At 53.1% G+C, this 26214-nt stretch overlaps 1 protein-coding gene across 2 annotated transcripts in view; it reads left to right on the top strand.

Annotated features, from left to right (window-relative positions):
* Window positions 1–22459, top strand: part of PTP4A3 (protein tyrosine phosphatase 4A3) — a 37668-nt gene extending 15209 nt beyond the window's left edge. For both annotated transcript variants that reach the window (XM_082753870.1, XM_082753871.1), the window contains exons 2-6: window positions 13134–13922; window positions 15319–15411; window positions 18711–18841; window positions 19424–19498; window positions 20008–22459. In XM_082753870.1, the coding sequence (XP_082609996.1) occupies window positions 13818–13922; window positions 15319–15411; window positions 18711–18841; window positions 19424–19498; window positions 20008–20125 (522 nt within the window). In that variant the 5' untranslated portion in view covers window positions 13134–13817 and the 3' untranslated portion in view covers window positions 20126–22459. The remainder of the gene's footprint in view (window positions 1–13133; window positions 13923–15318; window positions 15412–18710; window positions 18842–19423; window positions 19499–20007) is intronic.
* Window positions 22460–26214: the final 3755 nt, after the last annotated feature.

Raw genomic sequence — 26214 nt, 5'->3', positions numbered from 1 at the left:
GATCTGCTGGGTGACCCATTCAGTCAAGGTCTTGGCAAGGTTTCTGGCTCCAAATCCCCAAGGTAAATACATAAGAAAGCCTTTTAGGGGCGATGGGCGTTCTCTGCCTCTTAGTCCCGCTGGCAAAAACCGCGGGAGAGGCCCCGCTGGCTGCCCCCAAGGAGTTTCTCCAAGGAGGATGGGGTGATCCTGAGTGAGGAGGAGGTGGAGGAATGAGGGGGTGCCAACAGCCAGGGGAGGATTTTATTTTTCATTCTCTGTTTTAACTATATGAACTGGTGAGGAGCACCTTATGGTGGTGCAGAAGAGCTTCGGGGGAATGTTAAGTGTGGTGAGATGTTAAGCATGGGCCTCAATGGCAGACCCAAGGAGTGAAGTCTCACAAAAAAAAGAAGTGAAGCAAGTAAAATTTATCTGGCACAAGGGAGGAAAGATGTTTTTATGTCTATGCTGAGAGAGATTTTTCTGCTTCTAGCAAACTTTTATGAAGCCCATAGTCCTAGTGGGTATGCTGAAGGCCTAGGAGGCCGGGAGGTGAGCAGCTACCTTGTGTACCCAAGGAAATAGCTGAAGCAGACGTAGGGCAAGGGCCGGGTTTCCATCCAGCAGAGCTGTAAAACCAAAGCCCTGACCACTGGTGGTTATTTAAAGACTTCCTGCGATGGGAAGGTGCTTGGCCAACGTTCAGGCTGGGCGCCTGCTCTCTGCAAAGCCAAATAAACAGAATCCACTTGAACTTTCCACCTTGCAGGCTCGGCCAGATGCCTCATCCCTCGCTACGAGCGCGCCTCGGATGGGCTCTGCCTCCGAGCCTCCATGGAGGATTTGGGGTGACCGCCACGCTGTGGGGTGCTTTTCCCTTCACTCAAAGGAGGAGTTGGGTGCTGTCGTCCCACTGCTTGGAGCTGGAAGGCAGCTGCTGGGCGGGAAGGCCTGTGTCTCCAGGATGGGCTGGGATGTCCTACGTGTGGTCTGTGTCCTCAGATGACCGTGGGCAGGGCAAAGAGAGAGGAAATTATATCCTTTAACTCTAGATGTGTAGTTTCAATGCTAATTTCCCAAGAGGAGGACAGCTGAGATATTTCCGTGTAGCCTGGTGCAGGAATTTTGTCCATCCATCACGGACCTCCTGGACGGAGTCCAACAACGGGACACAATGATGGTGGGACAGGAGCAGCTCTCCTGTGAGGCTGAGAGCTGGGACTGCTCAGCCTGGAGAGGAGGAGGCTCAGGGGGGATCTCATCAATTTGTACAAACACCTGAAGGGAGGCTGCAGAGGGGACAGAGCCAGGTTCTTGTCACTGGTGCCCAGTGCCAGGACAAGAGGCAGTGAGCACAAAATGGAGCAAAGGAGGCTCCCTCTGAACATCAGGCAGCACTTCTGTGCTGTGTGGGTAGCTGAGCACTGGCACAGGTTGCCCAGAGAGGTTGTGGGGTCTCCTCCTTGGAGATCTTCAAAAGGCACCAAGATAAGATTTGATAAGATTTATTTAACGTGGTGCACGTCTATCCTTGCTTCTGCCCCTTCCCTGGTGACCCAGGACATTTTGGCAACCCAGCGAACTCTGCAGTGGATGCACCTCCACGGATGGCTCCCTACTGCCAGCAGCAGCCCCATGGCCTGGGAACTTTTGCAAGACTTGGCAGTGGGGCCACTGCAGGCGTATTTCACACAGGACCCAAAAATATTGCTGTCAGTGCAGCGTTGGTCGGTTTGAACGCAGGGTCAGGTCCCTAAGAAATCAAGCCTGTTGATGGACAAACCTAAGCAGATTCGAATGTTTCGTCTGATTTTCTTGGATTGCAAAGTTTCCACAGGAGCCAAAAAGCTCGCTTCTCTTCTTGTTTACTTTGCAGACCAGAAATACAGCTGGGTTCAGTGAAATTAGGAAGCTTAAGTTCTTGTAGCGATGTAGTAGAGGGGGCAACTGGAAAAGCTCAAATCTCTCCGTCAGAGCCCATAAAATAAGTCCAAGATGTTCTTCCCCAGCTCTGCTGCCCTGTTTCTGCTCTCTGCCTGTGTTTGGCATTGATAATGATGATTCAGGCACAGGGCAGCCCCGATATCAAAACCCTGGCTTGAAATTCCTCTGAATTTGTAGTAAGGCAGCAAATCTTGGGGCTTTTCTCTCGATAAAGGTCAATGAGTTGGGACCATGCAGATGTTTCGAAGCATATGAGTGCCAGTGCTGAGTCTGGATGATAGCACGGGAGACGGCGGGTGCAACCAGAGCATCGTTTTAAACTGCAAATGAACCCTGAAATGACAGCAAACTTGAGGCAAGCCCACGTTTCGGGCCAGGCTGGCCGTGAATCAGCTTTGGAAAATGAAAGATGAAACTTTCTGACTTCAGCTCAAGTTATGAACTTCTAAACTCCCAATTATCTGATTTGCTGGAGGCAAGCCAGAGACAAACATTTTTCGAGGCGAGCACATGGGATGGCTTCCTGAAAGTGAACTCATTCAAAAAGGCGTGATTTGGAAGCAAGAAGTTAGACTCAAAAGCTGATGTTTTGAACTGGGTTAATCCCACGTGAACGTGGCTTGCTATGGATTCCTGAGCTCCTTTTGAGCATCCTGTCCTGTTGCTCTGGGATAAAATGTAGGGGCACAATACAGCACTTTCAAAAGTTGAAAAAAAAAGCCTGTTAAGCCCATCCAAATGATGTCAAATGAGCAGAAAACTTCTTGGCTTGGTCTTTCCCCCCCAGATGCCAAGCCAGTGGCTGGCCATGAACTACATAAAAGTGAAGGCCAACAAGGCAGCCCGCAGCCCAACTTTTTTTTTTCATGGTACACCTTTGGGGTACCCGTTTCCCCTGTAAAAAATTAATTTATTTTCTCTTTTACTTTAAAAATTGTTCTGTATTCCCAAAAACTATTTGCAGGTATATATTCTGATTTTCTTAATGGTTCCTCCCTTTGGGTCAGCCCTATATTTTTAAATAATTTAAGCTAAAAGGACATGTAAGTATATATATCTCTAAAATCTAACACAAAACTGAAAGAGGAATTTGGGAAATCTGTTCAATGGGCAGAGGGGGAATGGCATTTGTAGGTCAGAAAGTGAAGCGTCCTTAACGTGAATGGGATCAGTGGCATGGATTTGGAAACGGGACAAGGAAAAGATGCTCAGTGGTCTTCCATGCTTCTCCAGCTGTCATAGCTCTCCTGCAGATAAAATGTTGAACATTATCCTGCAGGTGAAACGCAGGAGAGGCATCGTGCAGGCAGCTGGGCAGCAGTTCCCCCCCCACGAACTGCTGGAAGTGCCATCTGCTGAAGTCAGTGGAGGTTTTGTTGAGCTCTGTTTGTTTTAGTCAAGCGGCCGGGTCAAGGACCAGGGTTTATCATCAAAGGGATGCACCCACGGCACCGGCTGCTGGGAATTGTCCTCGTCCTTGGGGCTGTGGCCTCAACCTGGAGGGATTACCGGGGTGTGCTGTAGGTGAGGAGTTAGTGACGCTGTGCCACTGCCGGTGGCCCTGGTGCCTGTCCCCTCTCTGCACCTCCGTACCAGCAACAGTGCTTACATCAGCAGTTGTGGCAGCAAAATGGGTGAGTTCAAAGCTCTCTGCATCCACCAAAATCTCTTGTTCCTACCCCAGTACAAGGCTCGTATGCTGGGAGCAGATTTGGGGTAGCACCCCTCTGCCTTGGAGCAAGGGGAAGGTTGCGTGGTGCTCCTACGTGCAGCTCACTGCGGTCCTTTGAGCTGGCAGGGGCTGTGGGTCCAGCTTAGCAGGAGAAACCTGCATCGCCAAAACCCCTGAGCCAGCCCTGTGACCACATCCCATTAATCCAGCGCCCGCCTTTCTGCAGGGAAGCCTCGTGGCAAGGTCCCCGAAGTCTTTTAGGTATCACTGCCAGGCAGAGCAGACACAGCCCATGGGTAAAGCTTGGGGGAACTCCTGCTGCTGTGTTTCTAGTAAATGCCTGCCCAGGGCAGGGTAATGACTGCAGAGAGGATGTGCTCCATCCAGCTGATGGATGCCGTTTACGGTAGATCTGGAAATGGGGGTGGGGGGGGTGGAGTGAGGGTTGTTCTCTTCCAGAGGCTGATAAAATGCTGGGGAAATTCCTGCCTGGGAACACGCAGCACTTTCGTGCTGTGCTGGTGCCTTCAATTACAGCGCTCGTTTAGCAACCCTTGGCCGCCCATCCCAACCCCGTGCTGCCCACGATGCCGTGCCAGGACAGCTGCAGATGGGCTGGGAACAGAGCCAGATGAAAATCCACCTTTTTTTTTTTTTAATTCCACCCCCCAAGGCGGGATCTGCTCCTGGTGCAATCGCCCGGGAGGGAGCTGCCAGCGAGAGCCCCTAAGAAAATGTTGGGGTCTGCGGGGATGGAGGAAAACCCCAGTGCTGGAGAAAAAATATTCAGACTCTTGCATGAAATCTGGCATAGATGAGGCAAGCGTTCACGTGTTTAAAAGCTGGCTGTTGTGGTTTCACCAATCCTTGTCTTTTCCCCCTGTCCTTGTTGGCATCCAGCGCGCTCTCATCACGATTTACCAGCAGGGAAGAGGAAATACCCCACGGGAAGGATGTTGCAGCACATTCACCCCTTGCTCTGGTGCAGGGTTAGGGATGCTAAACAGGACCCGGGAACCCAGGAGCCACTTTCTCATCTCCACAGCCGTGTGGGTCAGGAAGAGGGAGGTCGAGCCTTGTTAGAAGGAGGTGAAATTACTGGGATGAGCTGCCCCACCCATGCAGGATGCTGGCTTGGCTGTTTTCAATTAGGTATGCTCCTTTTGCTTTTCCATGCAGAATAAAAAAAGACCATTTCAACCTAAAAAAAGGACACAATTTGAGGATCTAGCCTCGTTTAGTGCTTGGTTTCTCCAGGAACCTCTCAATGCTCTGGGCTGCCCATCCCCTGGCTGGTTTTGCTCTCGTGTGCGGGGCCAAAACTGTGGGACAGATTTGCAAAGAAGCAAGGCGTCCTTTGTGCTGGCTGCTGCAAGCACTCAGTGCACAGCTCCTGTAGGGCTCTGTAATGTGGATTTTCTGCTGAGACAGTTAAAATTCTATGGGTTTCAGCCAGGTGTATTAATAGGTATGCCCTCCTTTAGCTGCCTCTCCGTACCGCTGATTTTGTAGGGGAGGAACTGATCCAGCACTGAGTACTGGGTATTTCTGCGTGGTCCCTGCAGATTTATGTTTTATTTTCTCTTTGCTGCAGCCGGGCTTTTTAGGAAGCAGCAGGAAAAAGAGATGGGGAGAAATCCCTCATCCCAAATATTTAACCCGCTCCTAAAGACCTCTGTTCCCCTAAGCAGAAAAGGGTGATGGAGATGCCCAGCTCAGCCTGCAGCAGGTTTTCTGCCCAAATGCATCGAGGTGGGCCTGAAAATAAATATTTATTATCTTCGGGAGCTGGCTGCTGGCTTCATCATCACAACTGATGAATTTCAGCTCGCAGCTTTATTTATCCAAGCCAGGGAAGCTCGATTGCTTTTGGCCTGCTTAGAGCCTGCTCCAGCGCAGCAAGGGTGGCCAGGAAATGCCACCCACGCCAGGGTGTCGAGATGTCCCTGAAACCACGGGGAGCGGAGCAGCTTGCGTGTCTCCAGGCCATCAAAACCTCCCCCTGGGGCCGGGGAGGACGTGCAGAGAGCAGATGAAACGCCGCGTCCTGTCTGTCCCGTGTCCCTGCCGGATCCGGCCCTAGGAGCTGGGGAAGATTTCCTGCTGAGCAGGGCGGGGAGGCTTTTCGCATCTCAGCCCTGATTTAATTTTCAGGTGATAAAAAAAGTGTTGCGCGGCCCTGCCCGGCGCGGCTCAGCAGCCAGCGCGTTCAAACGCTTCCCGTTCTGCAGGGAAATTTGCATTTCCCTAAGGGCAGCACCGGTTTTATGCAAATAGCCCCGACGAAAGAAAGTCGAGGCCAAAGCGTGCTCGTGAGTAAGCAATTCTTGGGGATTTTTGTCAAGAAATCAGGTGCTCTTTTGCAAGCCTCTCAGCATTTTGGGGAGCAGCAGCGTGTGCTGCCATCGAGGGCTCCTCCAAGCCTGAAGAGCTCCGGGTGAGGAGTGCTCCACCTCCACGTTGTCCCACAAGCCTGGAAAAAGGTGCTTTGGGGCAGCAACGCCTTGCTGCTGGGTTTGCTCCTTGCTGCACCATTCCCGCGGGATGTGGCATCCCGAGTTGGTGCGGTGTTCACATGCAACAGCATCTGCTCTGTCACTGTAGGCAAAGGATTTTCTGACTATAAAGCTTTAATCTCCTCTTTCTTTCCCTTCCTGCCATCCCTGAAAGACGTCAGCCTTCTGCAGTGCTCTCCAAAATCACCTGGGCACGGTGCACTGCAGCCAGCGGTGCGGCACTGCACGACATCCCCCTTTTTTTCTCTATCAAGGTGGTAAGATGAGTGAGCAGCAGCATCCCGCAGCATTTCTGGCCTCTCCCGTTCAGAGCAGGTTTTTTGCTCATGCAGACGGTTGTGATTTCTCTTTCGGAGATGCCGGGGTGTTGGCTGGCTTTCCTAAAAGCCACCGATGAAGTCGGATGCTGCTCCTGGAGGCTTTCAGTGTTGGGTGACCCCAATGCACGTGGCCGGTTGCTGATCTGAATTCTGTGATTCTGGGATCTGGGAGATTGGTTGCCACAGAAATCAGTGCTTAAAGTCTCCCGGTGGCTATGCAAAACATCTCATTTCCAGAGCACCATCTACTTGCTGGTGTGGGCTCCTTCTTCCAGAGCAATGCCTGATCCTGCCTCCTCCTCCTCCTCCTCCCAGTCTGGCCCCCCGTCTACCTGACTGACGGGATGTCAAGGCTGTGACTTCCAGCATTTTGTTCCCTTTGATCTTATTATTTAAGGGCAAACCACCTTTATTTGCACAGCCAGCTCTGGTGGGTGGGGGACGCCGGCACGGCGTCTCTCTCGGCGCTGGGCTTTTGCGCAAGAGCAGCAGCGGGTCAGCCCAAAGCCCTGCCAGGTTTTGTCCCCGTGCATCACAAACCGGTGGCTCGGAAGCATTTGCAAACCCACTTCTGCCAACCCATGTGCCCTGGCTGGTGGAGGAAACCTAAAAAAGGGAGCGAGGAGCCGTGAAATCCCTCTCAGCCTGCTGCCTATTAACGCGGAGGAGGAGCTGCCATTCTTCGGGGCCCGGCTTCTCTGATCGATGCTGGCTCGATGCCACCGGAGGAGATCTTTCCATAGGGCTTATCACAAAGCAGCCCCAACATGTTTCCTCCTACCCCACGTTTTGCCATCCCCGGCACGTTGCGGGACAGCGTGTGCTTGCAACACCCCCTGCGGGGCGAAATCCGCCCCGTTGGGGAGGTTGAGTCCCCTGGAGCCCCCCTTCTTCGTCAACAAGCGGCCGGCGGTGGGGTTGTGCAAGACGCCGGTGACGCAGGGAGGGCTGCCTCTGCCCTTTGGTCAGGGCTTGCAGAGGTGGCAGGAGCAGGAGGTGTGGGTGCCGACGGGGTGGACGGGGGAAAAAATGCAGAAAAAAATGCTATTTTTGGCTCAAGTTTGAGCCAGGCTTTAATGGGAAGGTGTCAGCAGCCCTTCCTGTCCTGCCCATCCCATGAGCTGTTGCTGGCGCTCCCAGTGCTTCCCATTTGCCCTTCAGACACCTGCCACGAATATTAGATTTGCTCAAAAGCACAAGAGCAGAGGAACAGACGTTCAGCCACGATGGATATTTGGGGTGGTAGAGGCACGTGGTGGTGGTGGCCAAGCGACAACCCCAGGGTCGGTTGTGCCTTGGGGCGAGGACAATGCTTTGGGGTTTTATCCTTCCGTAGATGCTCTCGAGGAAGCCTGGAAATGTCCCAACAGAGGAAGAATTCCTTTTTTTTTTTCTCTGATTCTTCGCACCAAAAGAAATCCCTGAGGGATGTGAGCGGCCCCAGCACCCAGTATTTGGAGCTCCCTGTGCGTCGGGTGCCGGATCATAGGGACTGGCAATCCCCAATCAGCCAAACCCTCCCCAAAAAAACCTCTCTGCATATCTGGGAGGCAGCCAGCTTCCAGCGTGCAATTACCATTCCCTGCAGAGTTGGCCTCGCCCCCCCCTACTTCTTTTTTTTTTATTTTTTGGATTTTTTTTCCTCCTTTCCCTTCACATCCAAGCCAGGAAAAGCCTCTGACGTCGGCACCACGGCCGCGAGCTGGTGGGGGAAGGCGGTGGAGGGGATATCCCGCATCATAAAACCAGGATCACATCGCCCGTGAGTTACCCACGGGGAGGGGGACGGATCGTTTTCCCCCAAATGCTGAATTTTTGGTGCTTTTTTTTGCATTTTTGATGAGCGTCTCCCACTGGCTGAGCCTCTTAGGGTGCAAGCAGGAGTTGGGCTAAAAAAAAAAGCCGTCACTGCACACCCCGTATTTAGGCTGCTCGGGGAGGGTTGTAGGGTGGGGTGAAACCCCAAACAGCAGCTAAAGGGCTGCTAAAGGGGATGTCTGCAGCACCTCGTGTTCCCTCCAGGGCTGTAGGTGCCTCTTCAAAGAATAAAAGTGCAAATAAAAGATAAAAAGGAGTCGATTGATCGTGTTACCCCGGCCTCGGGTGCATTCCCTGCTTGCACAACAGCTGGGAGGACCGTGCTGTTATCTGTCTGTCTGTCTGTCTGCCGAGCTATCTGATCTTCCCCAGTCCTCCCTCTCCTCCCTGCCTCCCAAGTGCCTTCTGCTTGCGAATCTCTGCTCTGACATCGTGCCAGCATCCTGGCCTCCTTCCTAAATACCACCAAAAACTCCTTCAACCCAACCGGGGATATAAAATAAGGGGCCACGCGGTTCTTTTTTGCCAATTTAGGTGGGAGCTGGTGTCTTAACCATGTGCTGAAAGGGGATGGAGGGAGATTCAGGAACTCCTCATCCACTTTTTGCAGCTCAACACCTGGAGCAGGACGTGCTGGTGGCCGTCAGGCTCCTGCGGGGTTTCTTGTTTTTGTCTCTCTCCTCCCGGACCTTTCCTGTCGAGTTCCCGTTTCCTTCCGCGTGGATGTGGCTGGAGGAAATCTCAGCGTGGTTGCTTTCCTCCAGCCGGCCCCTGCGATGGCCCCATGTCTTCTCCAGGTCCTGGGGCACGGTGGCCGTGGGTCTCCTGTTGGCACCGCCGTGATCAGGGGTGGATTTGTGCAAAAGCACTACATGGGAATGCCTGGGACCCCTCAGAAACTTGCCTTCTGTTTTGGGGGTGTCGGGATGGAGATGCTCTCGGTGGAGCCGCAGCTAGGAGCAGAAGGACTTGGTCATAAGTGGAAGAAGAGGTTGGTGGAGTCCTGCTACGTGGGCTGAAACCCACCGAGCAGATGTAACACAGCTGGGTGTTTTGCTAGTTTTTTTTTTTCTGAAGGTGAAGGTTGAGCGTGAGATGAGCGCGCTCGGGAGATGGCTGTATTCATGTCCGGGTAAGATGCGCATTGTCTGGGTGTGTAAGGCCCTTTGTTCCAAGTGAAAAAACCCACGTGGAGCAACGATTTGGCTCTGCAGAGCTTCCTTTTCCTTCACTTAGGGAGTTGCTGTGTTTAGGAAAACCTGACTCTAGCAGCTGCATCCCGCTAACCCCAGCCACACCGAACACCGGCTGTTCCTGCAGCCTGCCTTCTGCTCATCGACCAAGCCCTTTCATTAGCTGCAGCGAGGAAGATCTGCCCTTTATTTTGTGTCAAGGTACGGGGAGGACAAGAAGCCCCATCCCTGCCATTGTAGGGTCCATGCCCAGATGGCTGGGATGAGGCCATGGTGTGCACCATGGAGCCACCAGGCTGCAAGTAAATAATTAGGAAGGGAGCCTGGTGCTCCCCTCCACTCCAAGGTGTATTCTTGGGGTGGTGGCTTGGTGGTCTCCATGTCCTGGAGCAGCATCCCCATCTACTTGGGTCATAACAACCCCAGGCAGCTTGGGGAAGGGTGCCCTGGGAAGTGGTGGTGTCCCCATCCCTGGAGATGTTCGAGAGACGTGTGGACGTGGCACTAAGGGACATGGTTTGGTGGTGGGACTCAGTGGGTTGGTGGTTGGACTTGATGGTCTTGAAGGTCCTTTCCAACCTACATTGGTCTGGGATTGCTTCCTCACCGTGCCAGGGTGTGTTTAACCTGGATTTGTGTGGGACTCTTGTCTACAAAACCTCTTGCATGCTTGAATCTCTAAAAAGGACATCCCCGTGGGAAATAGGAGCTGGAGATTTCCAGCTCTTGGCTTTGCTGGGTGACTTGCGCCAGGTTTGTGCCATCCCCAGATCAGGGCTCTCTTTTGGGTCTGAGTTCTGCAGGTCACCCTTTCCTGGGTTTCTCTGATACAAGAGACAGCACCATCCTCTTCCAGCTCCAAAAAGCATGTAGAGAATTTTTGGGATGAGACTTTGTCCATCCAAGCAAGCTGAAGTCCGTGTACGCATGCAGAGATGAAGTTTTCAGCACAAATTGAAAAAAAAATCAGCACAAAACGAATCTCTTCTGTCTTGTCAGCCAAGCTGAGCTGCGAGGTGAGGACATTTGGGACCACGTGGCGAGTCCCCAGTTTTTTCCCCTTCCTTCATTGGGCTTCACCCCGAGGAGCTTGAGCCTGGAAGACCAGCACCGTGCCACCACGCATCCTCCTCCAGGGCTGATTTACTGCTTGTGCTTCCTCCTGCTCCCCTGGAGCTCTCGAGGCTGAAGGGTATTTATTCACTTGGCAGGTTATTAATATGAGCTGAAATCCCCTTGTCCGCATTGTTCTGCCGCACTTAATATGGTAATCAGCCTGTATGGCCGGGGATGATTTGCGATTGAAAATCCATTAGGAATTTATGGGCTTTGGGCTGAATTGCTGGGACGTGCAGTTGCCAAAATACTTGAAATGCTTCCCCTGGAAATGAGACCTTGTGGGAAACGAGTGCTCGCTTTTCTCAAACACGATCAATTCCCAGTGAATCTCCATTGCCGGCAGCAAGTACTCCCGAGGCAATAAAAAAAAGCCCTATAATATGAAGTTCACCTATGGAGCACAAAGTGTGGGATGGAGACCAGACTACGGCTCCCGACGTGCTGTGCAGAGCTGCACTCAAGCCCTTCCAACCCCAACCAGTCTGTGAAGATGGATATCAAAAAGAAAATGCTGAGAGGCTGCTCGAATCAGACCCCAAATGCAGCTCTCACCTCACTCCCATCCTTCAGCCGACCTTACAGCCTCTTAGCAGCTACCAAAATGGGATTTTCTCAGTGAGGGCTGCAAAATCCCCCCCTGGGACATCCCACTCACCCCTACAGCCCCAAAATCAAGCCCATTTTTAACGAAGCTTTGCAGGAAACAGGAGCTGCCCTGCACCCATCACTGCAGCCTGTACCACCCCATAATCCAGGCTGGGTTTGAGTTTTGCAGAGCATCCCCACAGGACAAGTGAACATTTTTCTTCAGCAAAAAAAACAACGGTGTGGTGTGGGTGCCACCGCTCCCATCCTCACATCCTTCCTGCTTCATCCCTTGCTAGAAAAACCTGGTTTGGTGGGACCAGGGTCTGCAGAGGGGATCTGTGCCAAAATCCCCTTCAATTTTGGTGCCTGGCCCCGTTCAATCTCCTTTCCATAAACCCATCCTCGCGGGGCCAGGCGCCGTGCTGCGCGTCGGGGCAGTGCCAGGGCTGGCACGTGCTGCAAATAATTAACAATTAGTGCACCAGCAGTGGGAAAATCCGCGATTTGCACAGCCAACCCGGGCACGTTTCAGTCGGAAAGCTTCCCCTTGCCACACCGCCTGCTTTGTGGCTTTATTTTTTTTTTTCCCTGTTGATTTTTTTTCATTCCAACCACTCGGAAAACAAGCGGGTGGGCTGCCTGGAAATGATGCCTGGGTGCCGAGGAGCCCGGCGGCGATGCTGGTGCTCAGCCACCTCCCGGCCCCACTTTGTCTCTTTGCCTCGGAGCCTTTTTGGGGTAAAACGATGCAGGGGAAACTTTCCAGGAGATGAGAGGAGAGGCGAGGGGGCGCGTGCTCGCCCGGCTCCGGTTACTTATGTGCTTATGTTCTATTTTGAGGCTCCGGCCACGCGGCGCTAAGCAGCCGCTGACCCAGGGATGGGATAGGCTTCAAAACAAGAGTCCGGTGGGTGATGATCTTGGAAAACACCGGGTTTCTCTAAGCCCAGCACGGGGCTTGTGGTGTCCTCATCTTCCTCCAGATCCATCCTCTTGTGGCTGTTCGCCTGGTGGTCGTCGTATTGGGTTTTGCTCCCCCTGGTTTAACCTCACGGAGAGGAGGCTGGGTGGCCAGGGAGATATTTAAGGCTGAATTTTGCTGATCATGCCCACCTTTGGGTGCTCTCACACCCCGAGGAAGGGTGCTGTGGCTGGGAAGGACCTGGCTTCTAGGCAAACTTTGTGGCTTTCTCCTTCCCATCACCAACAAGAAGGCAAAGAGGTGTCCCCATGCTGCCAGGGTACCCCATGGGCAGCGGTGTGCTGCCAGCGGGGCGAGCGAAGGAGCAGTCAACCCCAGCAGCAGCAAAACCACCCGCCTCACGCCTCCTCCTCGGCCAACCCCCCTCAAAAAAAAGCTCATTTGCAGGCGGCTTAGTGGGCCTAAGAGCATTAGGGTTGCATTTGGTTGACATTAGCCGCTCGAGTCGCGCCGGGAGCGTGTGGCTGCTTAGGGGCAGGCTGGGCACGTTGTGCGCAGTGCCGAGGTTGCCGGGACGCTCGGGTAAGGTCCGGAGGGATGGGATGGGTGAGAAATCGGGGTGCTGCCCCGACACGCCGCCCCCACGGGGGTGCTGTCGGGGTGGTTACGAAAACGCCGCTGAGTTGCGTAAAAAGGCGGGCGGCTGCGGAGGGATTGGGGCGAGCACGTGCCGGCCGGCACAGCCCGCACCCACGGGGCAGGAACGCCAGGACCCCTCGCCCTTCACCACCTCGGAGCCTCCTCATCCTCCTCCTTACACCGCTGAGTGTCACCCGAACGTCAGAGCAGGCTGGGGATGCTCATCGGGGATGCAGGTTCTGGCGCAAGCCGTTAGGGCTGCGAGCCCCGTCCACTTGATGCAAATAGGGTTTTATCTCCGTGTCCCCATCCCATCCACCGCGAAGCTTTTGGAGACACGGAGAGCGGTGCCGGGGGTTCCTTTGGTTTGATTCACGGGGCTGCCCTGACCTCTGCCTTTTACTTTCCCTCCCCTTACAGCCTCGCTCTCCGCTGGGATTTATGGAGGTGCCGAGAAGCAGCTTTGAGCACTGCAGCCCCCGGCCGCCTCGCCTCGCCCGGCGTCCCGACCTTCGGATTTAACCATTCAAGGCTCCCGTGCATGGATTGCCCGAGCCAGGCACCGCTGCCGGCCACCGCCGCCGCCGCCCCGTAGGCTCCCGGCCCCCCTTGCCGCCCCCAAGTACTCCACATACCCCGATGGGGTAACGTGACGGGGCCACCCCCGTGCCACCACCATCCCCATACGCAGAGGCCTTTCTAGAGCGCGGCACCGGAGGCGACAGCCGCTCGCCATTGCACACGCCGAGGACGCCGACACTACAGCAAAGGGATTTTTTTTTTTTTGTTCTTTTTTTTTTTTTGTAATTATTATTATTATTATTATCATTAATATTATTACTACCGTTTGGCTTTCACCCCGGGGGGGCTTGCGGTGTGTCGAGGAAGCCGGCGCACTCCCAGGAGCTGGGATTATTTGCACAACGTTTGTACATTGAGTTCTCGATCCTGTTTTTGGTGTTTTTTCGTTTTTGTTTTTGTTTTTTAAAGCGCAGAGGGGTGTTGGGTTTTCTTTTCCCCTCCACGCCACGCTTTTCTTGGTTTTTTTCCCACCCCCCCCCCACCATCAGCATCACCTCTGCGTCACCGTCCTCCCATCCCACCATGGCCCGGATGAACCGCCCTGCGCCGGTGGAGGTCTGCTACAAAAACATGAGGTTCCTCATCACCCACAACCCCACCAACGCCACACTCAGCACCTTCTTGGAGGTAAGAAGGGTCGTGATCCCGTTGCACTCTTGGGGGGATTAAAGCTGCAGTCAGCTCATTGGGATGCAATGGGGATGGATCGCGGGGTATCTCATCCATAGGACACCAGCGCAATCCTATTGGTACCCCCCATCCCGATGGCATCCTGGACGAGGACCTTATCATCACCAGCTTTTTAGGGCAGGATATTTTGGAGGACCCTGAGTGTGGGGTTTTTCAGAGCTTCACCATCCCCATTGCATCCCCTGCCAGCTCCAGCAAAACATCACCTTTTGCAATGAGATGCGCAAACGCACGCAACCTCCCCGGCGTCTCGACAAAGTATTTCCCACCCCAAATATCCCAGCACCTCTAAGAGAACAGGAAAACCCCCCATACCCAAGAAAACACACATGAGCACCAGGGACATGTGTGAACACGAGGGAGAAATCCGAAACAGCCACCCCACACTGGTGGCACAATTCCCCTTCCTTCCAGCCGCTGCGATTTCTGGCTGAGCACACGGGGATTCGCCGTGGTTTGGCAGCCGCGCGCTGGGCGGGGATCAGCGGGATCATCCGAGCCCCCGGCCCGCCACGAGCAGGCACCGGGATGATCTCAGGCGGCGCCCAGCCGGGGCTGATACGCCGGCACGTAATCCAGGGGCAAGCCGTGCCACGGGTGCTAAGCCCGGCTGGAAGGAGCCCAAGTCCCGGCGTGCCCGCAGCGCGTTCGAGTAATTAACTGGCGGGGTACGGCAGCAAAACGCCTTCGTCAGTCCCAAAGAAGCCCCGGGCAAGATGCTGAGTGGGTTCAGAGGGGTGTGCCAAGCCCTCATCCATCTCCACGCGCTTCTGCAGGGGGATTTTAAACCTTGCTGAACACCACTAACACCTCTTTTGGAGGATTTGTCCCTTTTTCGGGGATTTTTCTTTGGGGCACGCACTGCAACTCTGCATCGTGTCCCGTGCTGCAGGTTTTGCTCTTGCTGCTGGGATCCCAGGTGCTATTTTAGTCCTGGTCTTTTAATCCTCCAATTTTGTGGTCCTGGTCTTTGTCTTGGGTGCTTGCATGGGAAATTTGATGTGTTTCCAAATCCCTTCGTGGCTTTAAAATTAAATGGCTCCATTGGCGCTCTAGATTAAAAATCCATCCCCGTGCCCATGCAAGGGGTTTGGTGCCCCGGGGTTTAAAGTTTCCTTGGGATTTGTTTTAATGTTTCCTTCCCAGGCCAAGCAGACCATGAGAATTTCTGCTTTAGCATCCTGAGAGGTGGGAGTGATGCAGTTGTAGGGGATTTGTGGGTCTGTGTGGTCGTCACAGGGCTCGGCCACGTTGGGGACAACCAGGGTGCATCCCAGTGGGATTTTTTCCAGCTCTGCCCATCCTAAGACCCCTCATCTCCTTTCCTCCCCAGGATCTGAAGAAGTACGGTGCCACCACGGTTGTGCGAGTGTGCGAAGTGACCTACGACAAGACCCCCCTGGAGAAGGACGGCATCACCGTCATGGTAGGTGGACACCAGAGGGACACCCCCGTCCGTGTCCCCCACGTCCCACGGCTCCAAAAAGCAATGAGGCTCCATGGGGGGACACGCAGGAGCTCGGGGTCCCCCCAGTCCCATAGGGTAGCACCAGACAATGATGCTTTATCCTCAGCATCTCTGCTTCATGTCCGTGCACAAAGAGGGGCTTAAAAATGAGCAAGCTCCTTGCTGGGAAAGCTGGAAGTATCTGGGCTGTGTTCGGGATGGATATAGGGGGTGGCGAGGGAGAGGTTTGTGGGTTTGGGGCAATTACTGCCTTTCCAAGGTACCGCAGGAGCTTTTGGAGGTTTGGTTGTGCTGTCTGAGCTGCAGGCTCCCTGCCATGCAGCTGAAGCTTCCCACTGAGCGGGATTTCTGCAGCAAAGCTCCCCCCGCAGCCGGCGCAGGGAGTGTTTGAACAAGCGGGGGGAAATTCTTTTCAAAACAAATGAAAAATCACAGGCTTTCCTTGGTCGGCGGAGGGAAAAAAGCTCCAAACAGGAGAAACTCAGCTTGCTTTGAATCCAGCCCGCAGCGATCCAGGCGTTTGCTTACCAGGAGGAGAGAGATGAGGATGATTTCCAAAGCTGAGCCCCAAACCCCATCCCCGGGGTCTGCTCAGCATCCCTCCTTCGGCACAGATCGTGTGCATGCCCCGGAGCTTGAAGGCAGGGTTCGAAGCCCAACTTTGGCCTCGGGCAGAGGCGGGCGAGCTCCCCGCTTGCCGGCGTCGGGCTGAAATTGGGCTGGTGCTTTAAAAAAAGAAAGCAGTGCCCACGCAGCCGAAACTGTGACTCATTCAGCCGAGCCCGCAGCTGCCTGCGCTGCCCGGCGCTGGGGCTTGGGAGCAGCCACGAGAGCCACCGAGCCCACGTGGAAGGTGCACATCGTTCCCGTTACCCTCAGCGATCCCATTACCCCTTATCTAAGGGGGATTAGGAATCGGGGGGCTTTTTTGCTCTTTTTTTTTCTGGGGAATCAAGGGGAGCGAGCAAGGAGAAGGAAGGCAAGGATGCTGAGCTGGCAGTTCCCAAGCTGTATCTCGCTGATAAATAATTGGAGGTGATGTCAGGCGAGATTGCCGTGCCGGGGATTTGGCACCAGGTGAGCTGGGAGCCGCTTCCCAGCCTCGGGGGCCAGTGAGGAATGGGAGGAAAACAGCAGAGGAGCTTTCAGGGGGGATATGGGGCACCCCCGTCCTGCCCTTCGCAGAGCAGGCAGGTGGTTTTTGGTGGGCTCCAGCCTTTCCCCAGCTGAAACACAAGGGTGTTCTCCCTGTTGGGAAGGGTCTGGGGAGCCCAACTTGCTGGTGTGGGGAGATGGAGAGTTCTCGCTATATAAGATACACCCTAGATATAAGGGATATCCTAGATATCAATAGAGATATACCCTAAATATAAGGGATATCCTAAATATCAATATAGATATACCCTAGATATAAAGAATATCCTAGATATCAATAGAGTTATACCCTAGATATAAAGGATATCCTAGATATCAGTTATACCCTAGATATAAGGGATATCCTAGATATCAATAGAGATATACCCTAAATATAAGGGATATCCTAAATATCGATATAGATATACCCTAGATATAAAGGATGTCCTAAATATCAGCATAGACATATCCTAGATACAAGGGATATCCCAGATATCAGTATAGATATACCCTAGATATAAGGTATAATCCTAGATATCAATATAGACATACCCTGGGTATAAGACACCCTCTATATATAGATATATATCCTAGATGTAAGATACATGTATAGATAGATACAAATGCATCTTTTATATAAGATACATTCTAGATGTAGGGAGATACATATCCTATATGTATACCTATATATCCTATATATAGGATATACCTATATCCTAGATATACCTATATCTTATAGAGAGATACCTATTTCCCAGGTATAGAACCTCAGCCTGAAGGACTCCAGCCACAAATGTGGTGAAAAACAGAATTTGGTCTGTAAGACAGGAGAGACTGTGCCCTACGTATGCATCCTATATGTGGGATATCACTGTCACTCTCTAAAATATGGCCTATATAGGAAGGTGTCTACATCCTATATCTACGATATCCTGTAGGACATGATAGATATATCTTACATAGAGAGATAGCTATAGGTAGAGGTGATATCTATAGATATCATCAAACCATGATGATTCTGTCCCCGTGCTTCCCATCGCTCATATTTCTCTTCATCCCATCCAAGTGATGCTCTCCTGCCCACCCCTGCCTCACAACCCACTTTCCTCCTGCCAAAAAAAAAAAAAAACATTTGGGGATAGAAACGGCCCCATTTTGGGAGCAATGTGCAACCCCAACTGGTGGTCAGTGCCCATAGGGAGAGACCATCCCTTCCCCAAAACACATTCAAAGGCAAGGAGGAGGATGCTTTTTCCCCCCAGGAGCAGAGCCTGGTTGGGAAAGTGTAGCAGCACTTTACCTGCTACATCACCAAAGCCTTATGTTGAGTCTCTGCAGCTCAAGGAGCTTTTCTGATGGCCAGGAACACGATGTGGCAGTGAGAGCAAAGCCTGCCATTTGGCTCTTGCCCCCAGCAGCCTTTTGGAAATTCAATTTTCTTTCATTTTTGTTCCTTAATAGCCTTCCCATAAGGATGCTGTTTTAAATGGACCCATTTGAAGGGTCTCCCTCTGGAAGGACAGAGCCCTTCAGCTTCTGCTAGAGTTACAGAGGGGGTCCCCAAAACTGCAGCCTCCCAGATGGCCCAGGCATCCTTTCCAGGCTGTGTATTTGCTTCCTCCTCACCTTTCTACAGCAGGCTGGATTTTGGAAGTGGGAGATGTTGGCTGTGTCCTGATCACCTTTGTTAAATTTCCTGCAAAGTGGCTTGGTGCTCCTGGCACTGGGTGTGCCGGTGAGGGGAAGGATGGGGCTCGCAGCGTGGCTGCCAAATGCAAATGTGTTTGAGTGAAACCCCAAATGAGCTTGGAGGAGGCACACAACAGGCTGTGGAGGCAGGAGGATGTGGGGACAGGACCACGCTGGAGGCTATATAGGTGCTTCTGAAGGATGAGCCTGTTCCTAAATGGAAGACCCTGAGCCTAACACCATCCACCCACAAAACCCTGAGCCAAAGCAGTGCTGCAAAACCCCAAACCCACTCCTATCCCCAGCTGGCTGCACCCTGAGCTCAATTCCCAGCACACAGCGTCTCCCCAGGATAAAAGCAATCCCCTCTGGCTTTCCCCACGGGGACCTGACGGTGCTTTTCTCTTCTTCCCATCCTTCCCCCGTTCCCCCAGGACTGGCCGTTCGATGACGGAGCGCCTCCTCCCAGCAAGATCGTGGAAGACTGGCTCAACTTGCTCAAGACCAAGTTCTGCGAAGACCCCGGCTGCTGCGTGGCCGTGCACTGCGTGGCCGGCTTGGGGCGGTAAGTCAGAGCCCAGCAGGAAAAACCTCCCTGCTTCCCCGATCCTGTCCCATTTTTATGCAGGGATTTTGCAGCAGCAGAGATGTTGGGAATAGGCAGTGATGTGCTGCTGCCTGAGCTCCTCCTTGCTCTTCTTGCCTCCTAATTTTGGGTACCGGGGGGTACCGGGGATGCTCGGTGCTGTGCTGCGATTGCCCAGCAGTGGTTTTGCTTCTGTAATCTTCTTGCAGTGCTTTCACTGAGAGCAGGAGCCCCTGCTGCAGGTTGGGGCTGTGCTTTGCATGTATATTTGGATCTGCTTGTACAAAGATTTGCTTCCGAAATCCTTCCTCTCATGAAAAGAGCAGCAAAAAGCTGCCAGCTCCGTCCTGTGGGTTTGACCTCCAGGGTCAGCCACTCTTTGGGGCAGCGCTTGCAGCTGTAAATTTTAATTTACAAATTAAAATCCGGAGCTGGCGACTGCCCACAAAACCGCTGTCACAGCCCCGTGGTCCCCACGGTGTCACCACCCCAGGACGGAGCATGAGCTCCTGGATTTGGGCTGCGTGGCTGGGGGGTGACCGTCCTGCCGTTGCCTTTCAGCGCTCCTGTCCTCGTGGCGCTGGCCTTGATCGAGAGCGGGATGAAGTACGAGGACGCCATCCAGTTCATCCGACAGTAAGTGCCCCAGCGAGCGGTGTTTCAGCACACAAACCTGGTTGGGGTGGGAAGGGACCTCTGGGGCCATCTGCTCCAGCCCCTGCTCAAGCAGGGCCGCCTCCAGCAGGGTGCCCAGGACCACGTCCTGGTGGCTTCTGAAGGTCTCCAAGGAGGGAGAAAGCAGCCCTGCTCCAAGGGAATGGAAAGATCTGGTGCAGCTCAGATTTTGGGAGGTTCCTGTTGCAGGAGGCAGTGCCTTCATGTCATCCTGCAGCGTAGGATTTTAGGGTGACTCCAAACAAATCCACCTCCATGCCCTTTCCCAGGGCACTTGCAAGGAGCTTGCACTGATGGGACCCGGTGCCACTGCTGGGGTTTGTCCCCATCGCCATCCCTGCAGGATGCACGCAGCTTCAGACTCCAAAATCCCAAACTGTGGCTCCGGACAGGGGATTTTGGCCCCACAACGGGTGGGCTCGGAAGGGTCTCGCCCCACACCAACCCCCTTCTTTTCTCATTCCCTGCAGGAAGCGCAGAGGAGCCATCAACAGCAAGCAGCTGACGTACTTGGAAAAATACCGACCAAAGCAGAGACTCCGATTTAAGGACCCTCATAACCACAAGAACAAATGCTGCATCATGTAACCTCAACGACCTCTTGCCAAAACCCGTGCACACAGACACCCCGGGCACTCGCACGCGTCCCCCTCCCTCCTCCCAGCCCCGCGCACCCCACGCACTGCCCTGCTCGCGGACCCCGCTAATAGGGGTCGGGGTTTTGGGGGGATATGGAGCACCCCCGATGTGTGCCGGCACCCAGAACACGCTCACCTTGCGGAATCCCCCCCCAAAAAAAGGATGCTCGGTCCAGTCAAAGCCCCGAGGAGCGAAGGCGGTGCTGCCACTTTGACTCCCGGTGCTAGCAGGCAATGAGTTCCCGTGGTGCCGGTTCTGTGTCGCCTTCCTCCTCCTCTTCCTCCTCCCCTTCCCCTCTTGTTGCACTGAGAGCAAGTCCCGGCATGAGGAGGGATGGATGGGCACAGGGGCACTTGGTTTTGGGGGATGCGGGCCGGGCTGTGCCAGCCAAGGAGGGATGGGGAGCAGGAGGGCCGGGGCACCCCAAATAAAAACCCTTTCCCACCTCTTCCCTAAAAATAAGGGCTGCAGCAGCAGGGATAGGGGTGGTGATGGGAAGGAGGGAAGAATGGGGTTCGTAGCATGGTGCTGGCCCTGTGGCCTCAGGAAGGGCTGAGCTAAGCCCCCCCAGCACCATTCCCTTTCTCCTGCCCCCCTTTCCATCACCATCTCCCTGCAGGGCTCGCGGGGGGCTCGCAGCCCCTCCAGGTCCCGCAGGGCTGCAGCGAAGGCAGGGGCACCAGGAAATTTGGGGATCGTGGCAGGGCTTTGAGGCACCCAGCTTTTGGGGATGCAGAGTCAGCGCTGGGTCCCTCCAGATGCGGGGTGCTCGTATTTATAGCTTCCAAACTCAAAGTAGAGGGTGGTGGTTTCTCTCTCCCCGCGTCCCCCCAGCTGAGCTCGCAGCAATGCTGCAGCACCGAGCGTCTGCTCAGCATCTTTCCCATTGCATCCCCAAACCACAGGGCAAACCCAAATTCTGGCCGTGATGCCCTGGGAACACAAAAGTGCATCTCGGGGCACATCCACATCCTCCAGCACGGCGTTTGCTGGCCGAGGGGCCGGGCTGCAGCTTTCCTGGGGGATTTGGAGTGCTCCTGGCAAGAGCGCGTCACCAAATTTTGCACCTGCCTTTCCCCTCTCCTTCCCCGTGGCATCTGCACCGTGTGTGCTTGGCACCCCAAAAAGCCTTGGTGCGTGCCATGGGGTGGGTGCAGAGCTGCCCCCGAGCCGGGACGTGAAACATCTCTCAACTTTCTGCCTTTGAACGCTTGCAGCAGCGGGAGCGGTGGGCACATAGGGGGCACAGGGGTGTTGTTTTTTTTTTTTTCTTTTGATGAGGGTAAGAAGAAATTTGCTAATTAAAGGAAAAAAAAAAAAAAGTTTGTCTTCCGCACGTCCTCTGGCCTTTCTTTCTCCCATCACTGCCCTGCAGAGCTCGGGAGGTGACCCACAGCCACCCAGACTCATCCTCAGCACCATCGGGGTGGGACAGCCCATGGGGTGGGACAGCCCACGACCCCTTGGGTTTCTCTGCCCCTTTCCAGGCTGTCGGTGCCCACATCTCATGGGGAAGGTGGTGGTGGCCGAAAGGTGGTAAGGTGAGCTGATAAAAGCTGTATCTTGTATTAAAACAATCCCTCTGAGTCAGCATCCCTTTCCTGCTGATTTTCCCAATCACGTCCTGCTGCTAAAATAGGTGCTGTGGCTGCCGCCTCGACCCCAGAGGTGTTAGGAGGGAGCTCAGCACTGCGACAAGGGCGACCCCAATCCCTCTTGGACCTGTGGAAGGTTTAGGATAAGACTGGGAACCACCACTGAGGGTACGGAGGTGTTTCTGCCCTGGCAAAGGGAGGAGAAATGTTCTCACCCATGCTCACAGGAGCATTGCACGTCAGATCACCCGGGGCAAGATTTTGGGGGTAACACAGGGAGACAGGCTTGGCGGCGCTTCTTCGCTTCATGTAGCATCCACCCGACACCTTAAAAATAGGGAGCTTTTAGCATTAAGAGCAGTCCTTGACCTGGAAAAATCCACCTGGCCAAATCCTGAGCACCCCTGGCCGGCAGAGCAGCGCCTTGATGTCCTCCGGTTTTGTGAGTCACTGCGAAAGAAACCATGCTGCTTTAATTGCCCTACTTTTTTCTTCTTTTTTTCCCCTTTTTTCATTTTTTCTGTTTGAATGGATGTGTTCCCCCTGTCCTGGAACTTGCTGTCACCTCCCGCATGCTGCTCCGTGGACAGGACACCCAGGAGCTGCCACCCTTGCATGGAGGGTTTGAGACCTCTCCATGTTGAACTGCCAAATATTTGGGATTTTTTTGTTGTTGTTTGCTTTTTTTTTTTTTTGGACTTGGGCTCCTACCTCAGAGGTACCAGCTCCTTGATGTTTTGACACAAAGCCAGTTACAGAAACAACAGGCTATGGAAATGGAGGGGACTTCCACTTGGGTTTGGGGTAAGAAATCTCAGATAACCCAATTCTTTCCATGTCTTGGGACAGTAAAGGGGAAAGTTAGAGCTCAGTAGATATGCAGTGCCTGAGCGAGTCCCAAGTGACCAAGAGCTCATGATTTGGGTTGATTTTAGGGTCCCTTTTTACGGTAATCTAATCCCTGTCTCACCTCAGATGCCGAGACATGTTGAAAAGGGAGAGGTAAAAATTTACACATTTACCAGTCCTGTTACAGCTCCAGTTGTCTCCATTGGGTCTTGCAAAGTCCTAGGGAATTAACACACCATGGCTTTGGCTGCAAGGAAACCACGTTTGCCTGCCCTTATCTGCAGAGGCAAAGGCACAAATTGGGTTTTAGCCTTCTGCACCCCTATCCCCCCTCCATGGAAACCCTCCATCTGTCCAGCATCCGAAGGGACTCATCTCCAAACCTCCTACAAGGTCTCCAGAGACCCAAGCAATGGCAAAACCATCAAGCCAAGAGCTCGTAGGCTTTGCCCAGGAGTAAATCATGGCTCAGTATCACATGGGAGATAACCCAAGCAGGAATTCATGGTTGGAAGGACAACGTGGCCATTAAAAATGGGCAGCTCTTTGCTTAGGGAAGGTCTGGTGGCAGACTTTGCATTTGTAAATTCATATTCTTAATCTTGAAGCTTGGGCTGAGAGCATCGGATGAGGTTTATGAGTAACAGATTCTCCAAGGATGCAAAGGGTCTTGCTCTAGCTACAACAGAATGAGTCAATTTATTTTATTTTATTTTTCTTGGGTTTGTTTGTTGTTATGTTTGTTTTGTTTTTGTTTTTTTTATTCGTCCCAGTGGGGAAACACCCGGGGAGATTCATGACTTTCATACAGTTTCCAGGGGCTTCTATCTCATTTCCTTCCAGCGGGCAGGGTAGCTGCAGTTCGGCGGGTGGCTTTGGATGGGATGCTGGCTGGTGGGAGAAAAATGGGTCCAGTTTCTTTGCACGGTAGGGGTCATGGGCCCGTTGTGATCCCACTCACAGGCTCCAGCAGACATTCCCGGGGAGGGGGGCGTTTCTCTGCACTCGGTTTCCCTTTAGACAACGATCTCCAAATGAACCCTCTACTTCCCCGCTGTTTCTTTCTGTGCAACAAAGGACTGAATATTTTCCTTTTTAACTCCATGGGCAATCGTAGTAGTATGTAGATTAAGCCCAGATGACTTTTTTTTTTTTTTTTTTTCGGTCTGAGCCATAGCTAAGTTATTGTACCCAATGCTTTTTGTATCAGGCGGCATCACTTTGAATATGCAGATGAGGTATAGGATCTTGACACTTTATAACTTTTTTTAAAAAGAACTTGTCTGTTTACTTATGTCTTGTGTAAAAAGGAAAAAAAAAATGTATGCCTTTTAGTTATCACTTTTTTTTTTTTTTTTGAGTTCTATGAAATTACAGTGGTTTCACTCCAGCGGCGGCAAAATAAAAAGCGTTTCACTGTTTTGTACATCCCTGTGTGCTGCAATGCTGCTAGGGTCGGTGGAGGGGTGCACAAGGAGGGTGTATTGGGGTCCTTGGCTGGCATCTTCAGCCCTCTCTTGTTCCTCCCAGATGCATCCCAGCTACATTCCCTGGTATATTTTTACTTGTCTCATCTCCCTCCCCTTTCCTCAGGGCTCCCAGAACAGATAACGGAGGTGGCTGGGAAAGGGTAGGACCTACTGTGACCTACTGAGACCCCAGAGCACATGCTCGATTAATCACATGCTCGATTGCCAAAGCATGTCATGGTTTGTAGGTATCTGCCTCGTCATCAAATAATCGGCATAAGGAAAGCCCACGCACATGTCCTGATCCAGTGCCTAGCATGTCTCAGCTGATGGAGTTGGACAAATGCTGTTGCTACTAATGCTGTAAGGTCCAGAGATGCCTTATCCCATATAGAAAGAGCCCATAGGACCATGGCTACTAAACTATACTGTGTAAAACCCTTGAGGTGACCTGTGCAGCGAGTAGCCCTTGTACCAGAAACACCAAATACTTGGGTCTACAATGACCAGCCTCCCTGGGCCCTATAATGAAGCAGCAATGGGAGAAACCAGCTCCCAAATAACCATCACCCACCAGCATGACCGGGGATGGGTTGGGAGCCTGGGCAGGGACTGCAGTTGGAGAGGTGGTGGCTGCTTCTCCCTCTCCTGCTTCTTCTCCCATTATAGACCAGTCAAACAGCTAAATCTACTGGGTGGAGAACAGCCACTGTGACTGAAGGCTTGGGGCAGCATCCTCCAGTTGAGCAACACCAGACACGTTGACCTCAGTCCACCCAGGAAGGCAGACTGGGTGGACTGGTCAGCACACCATCAAGGAGGAGACAGGCTGGATGTCTGGGCAGGCTGTCTGCTGGCAAGAAGAGGACTTTTGCAGGGAGGCCGTGGTGTCCAAGCCCTTGGAGGAGTTTAAGAACAGGGCTTATGTTTTGCCCCATCCAAGTTCAGGACATGAGGATGACCGCTGCCATGTGGTTTTTATCCCAAGCCACGCTAATGCTCTGGGGTCAGCTGTGGTCAGCCCAGCCCCTCTCCAGGCTCAGGACACACTGAACAAATTAAAACTGCTGAGATAACTGAGCTAGGCATGACATGGGCACTCAGAGACATGACGGATATCTCAGCATTGCTACAGGAATTGGAATGTGTTTTCTATGGGAAAATATCTTCCCTCGACTGGGAGAGGGGGAAGGTTGAAATGGTCAGGACTCATAATGTTTTCTGCAGGACAGGAGCTTTGGAAGAGATTAAATGGGTTTTACGTACCCACTCTCACCATCTGGGCCAAATTATGGACCCCTCAGCTATGCCTATGGGGACTCCTTGAGAAACCCAGTCACTATGATGTACCAGATGAGCAGCAGAAGAGGTGGGCTTTAGAATCATAGACTCATTGAGGTTGGAAAAGACCTCCAAGATCATCTGGTCCAAGCATCCCCTACCATGGATGTCACCCACTAAACTATGTCCCTAAACACCAGGCCCAACCTTTCCTTGGACACCCCCAGGGATGGTGACTCCACCACCTCCCTGGGCAACCCGTCCCAGTGCCTGACTGCTCTTGCTGAGCAGAAATATCTCCTCATTTCCAACCTGAACCTCCCCTGGCACAACTTGAGGCCATTCCCTCTGGTCCTATCACTGGTTACCTGTGAGAAGAGGCTGACCCCCAGCTCCCCACACCTTCCTTTCAGGCAGTTGCAGAGAGCAATGAGGTCTGCCCTGAGCCTTCTCTTCTCCAGACCAAACACCCCCAGCTCCCTCAGCCTCTCCTCACAGGACCTGTGCTCCAGGCCGTTCACCAGCCTCATAGCCCTTCTCTAGACCACTAATCTTAGCAGGGCCAGCAGGCCCAGGAACAGTTTTGACCCTCTCCAGTGAGTGCTGTGCTCTGCAAAGCTCTGCCAAGGGCAGATCTCCACCAGCCTCAGCCCCAGTTAGGGCAGGGAGCACAGGCCAGGGGCTCTCTGCATAGGAAGCTGCTGTGAGGTGGGTGCTGACATTGCTACTTTAAGGAGTGTCATAGGTTTTCCTTACACTTCCACTGCCAGATTGATGGCTCAGCATTAGTCTTGATGATTGAACTGTTTGAAACAGGGCTTGTAAGGACCATTTGTCCACCTCT

This window comes from Aythya marila (assembly GCF_965140915.1).
Source record: "Aythya marila genome assembly, chromosome: 2".
Lineage (NCBI taxonomy): Eukaryota > Metazoa > Chordata > Aves > Anseriformes > Anatidae > Aythya > Aythya marila.
This window is presented reverse-complemented; position numbering and strand designations above follow the sequence as displayed.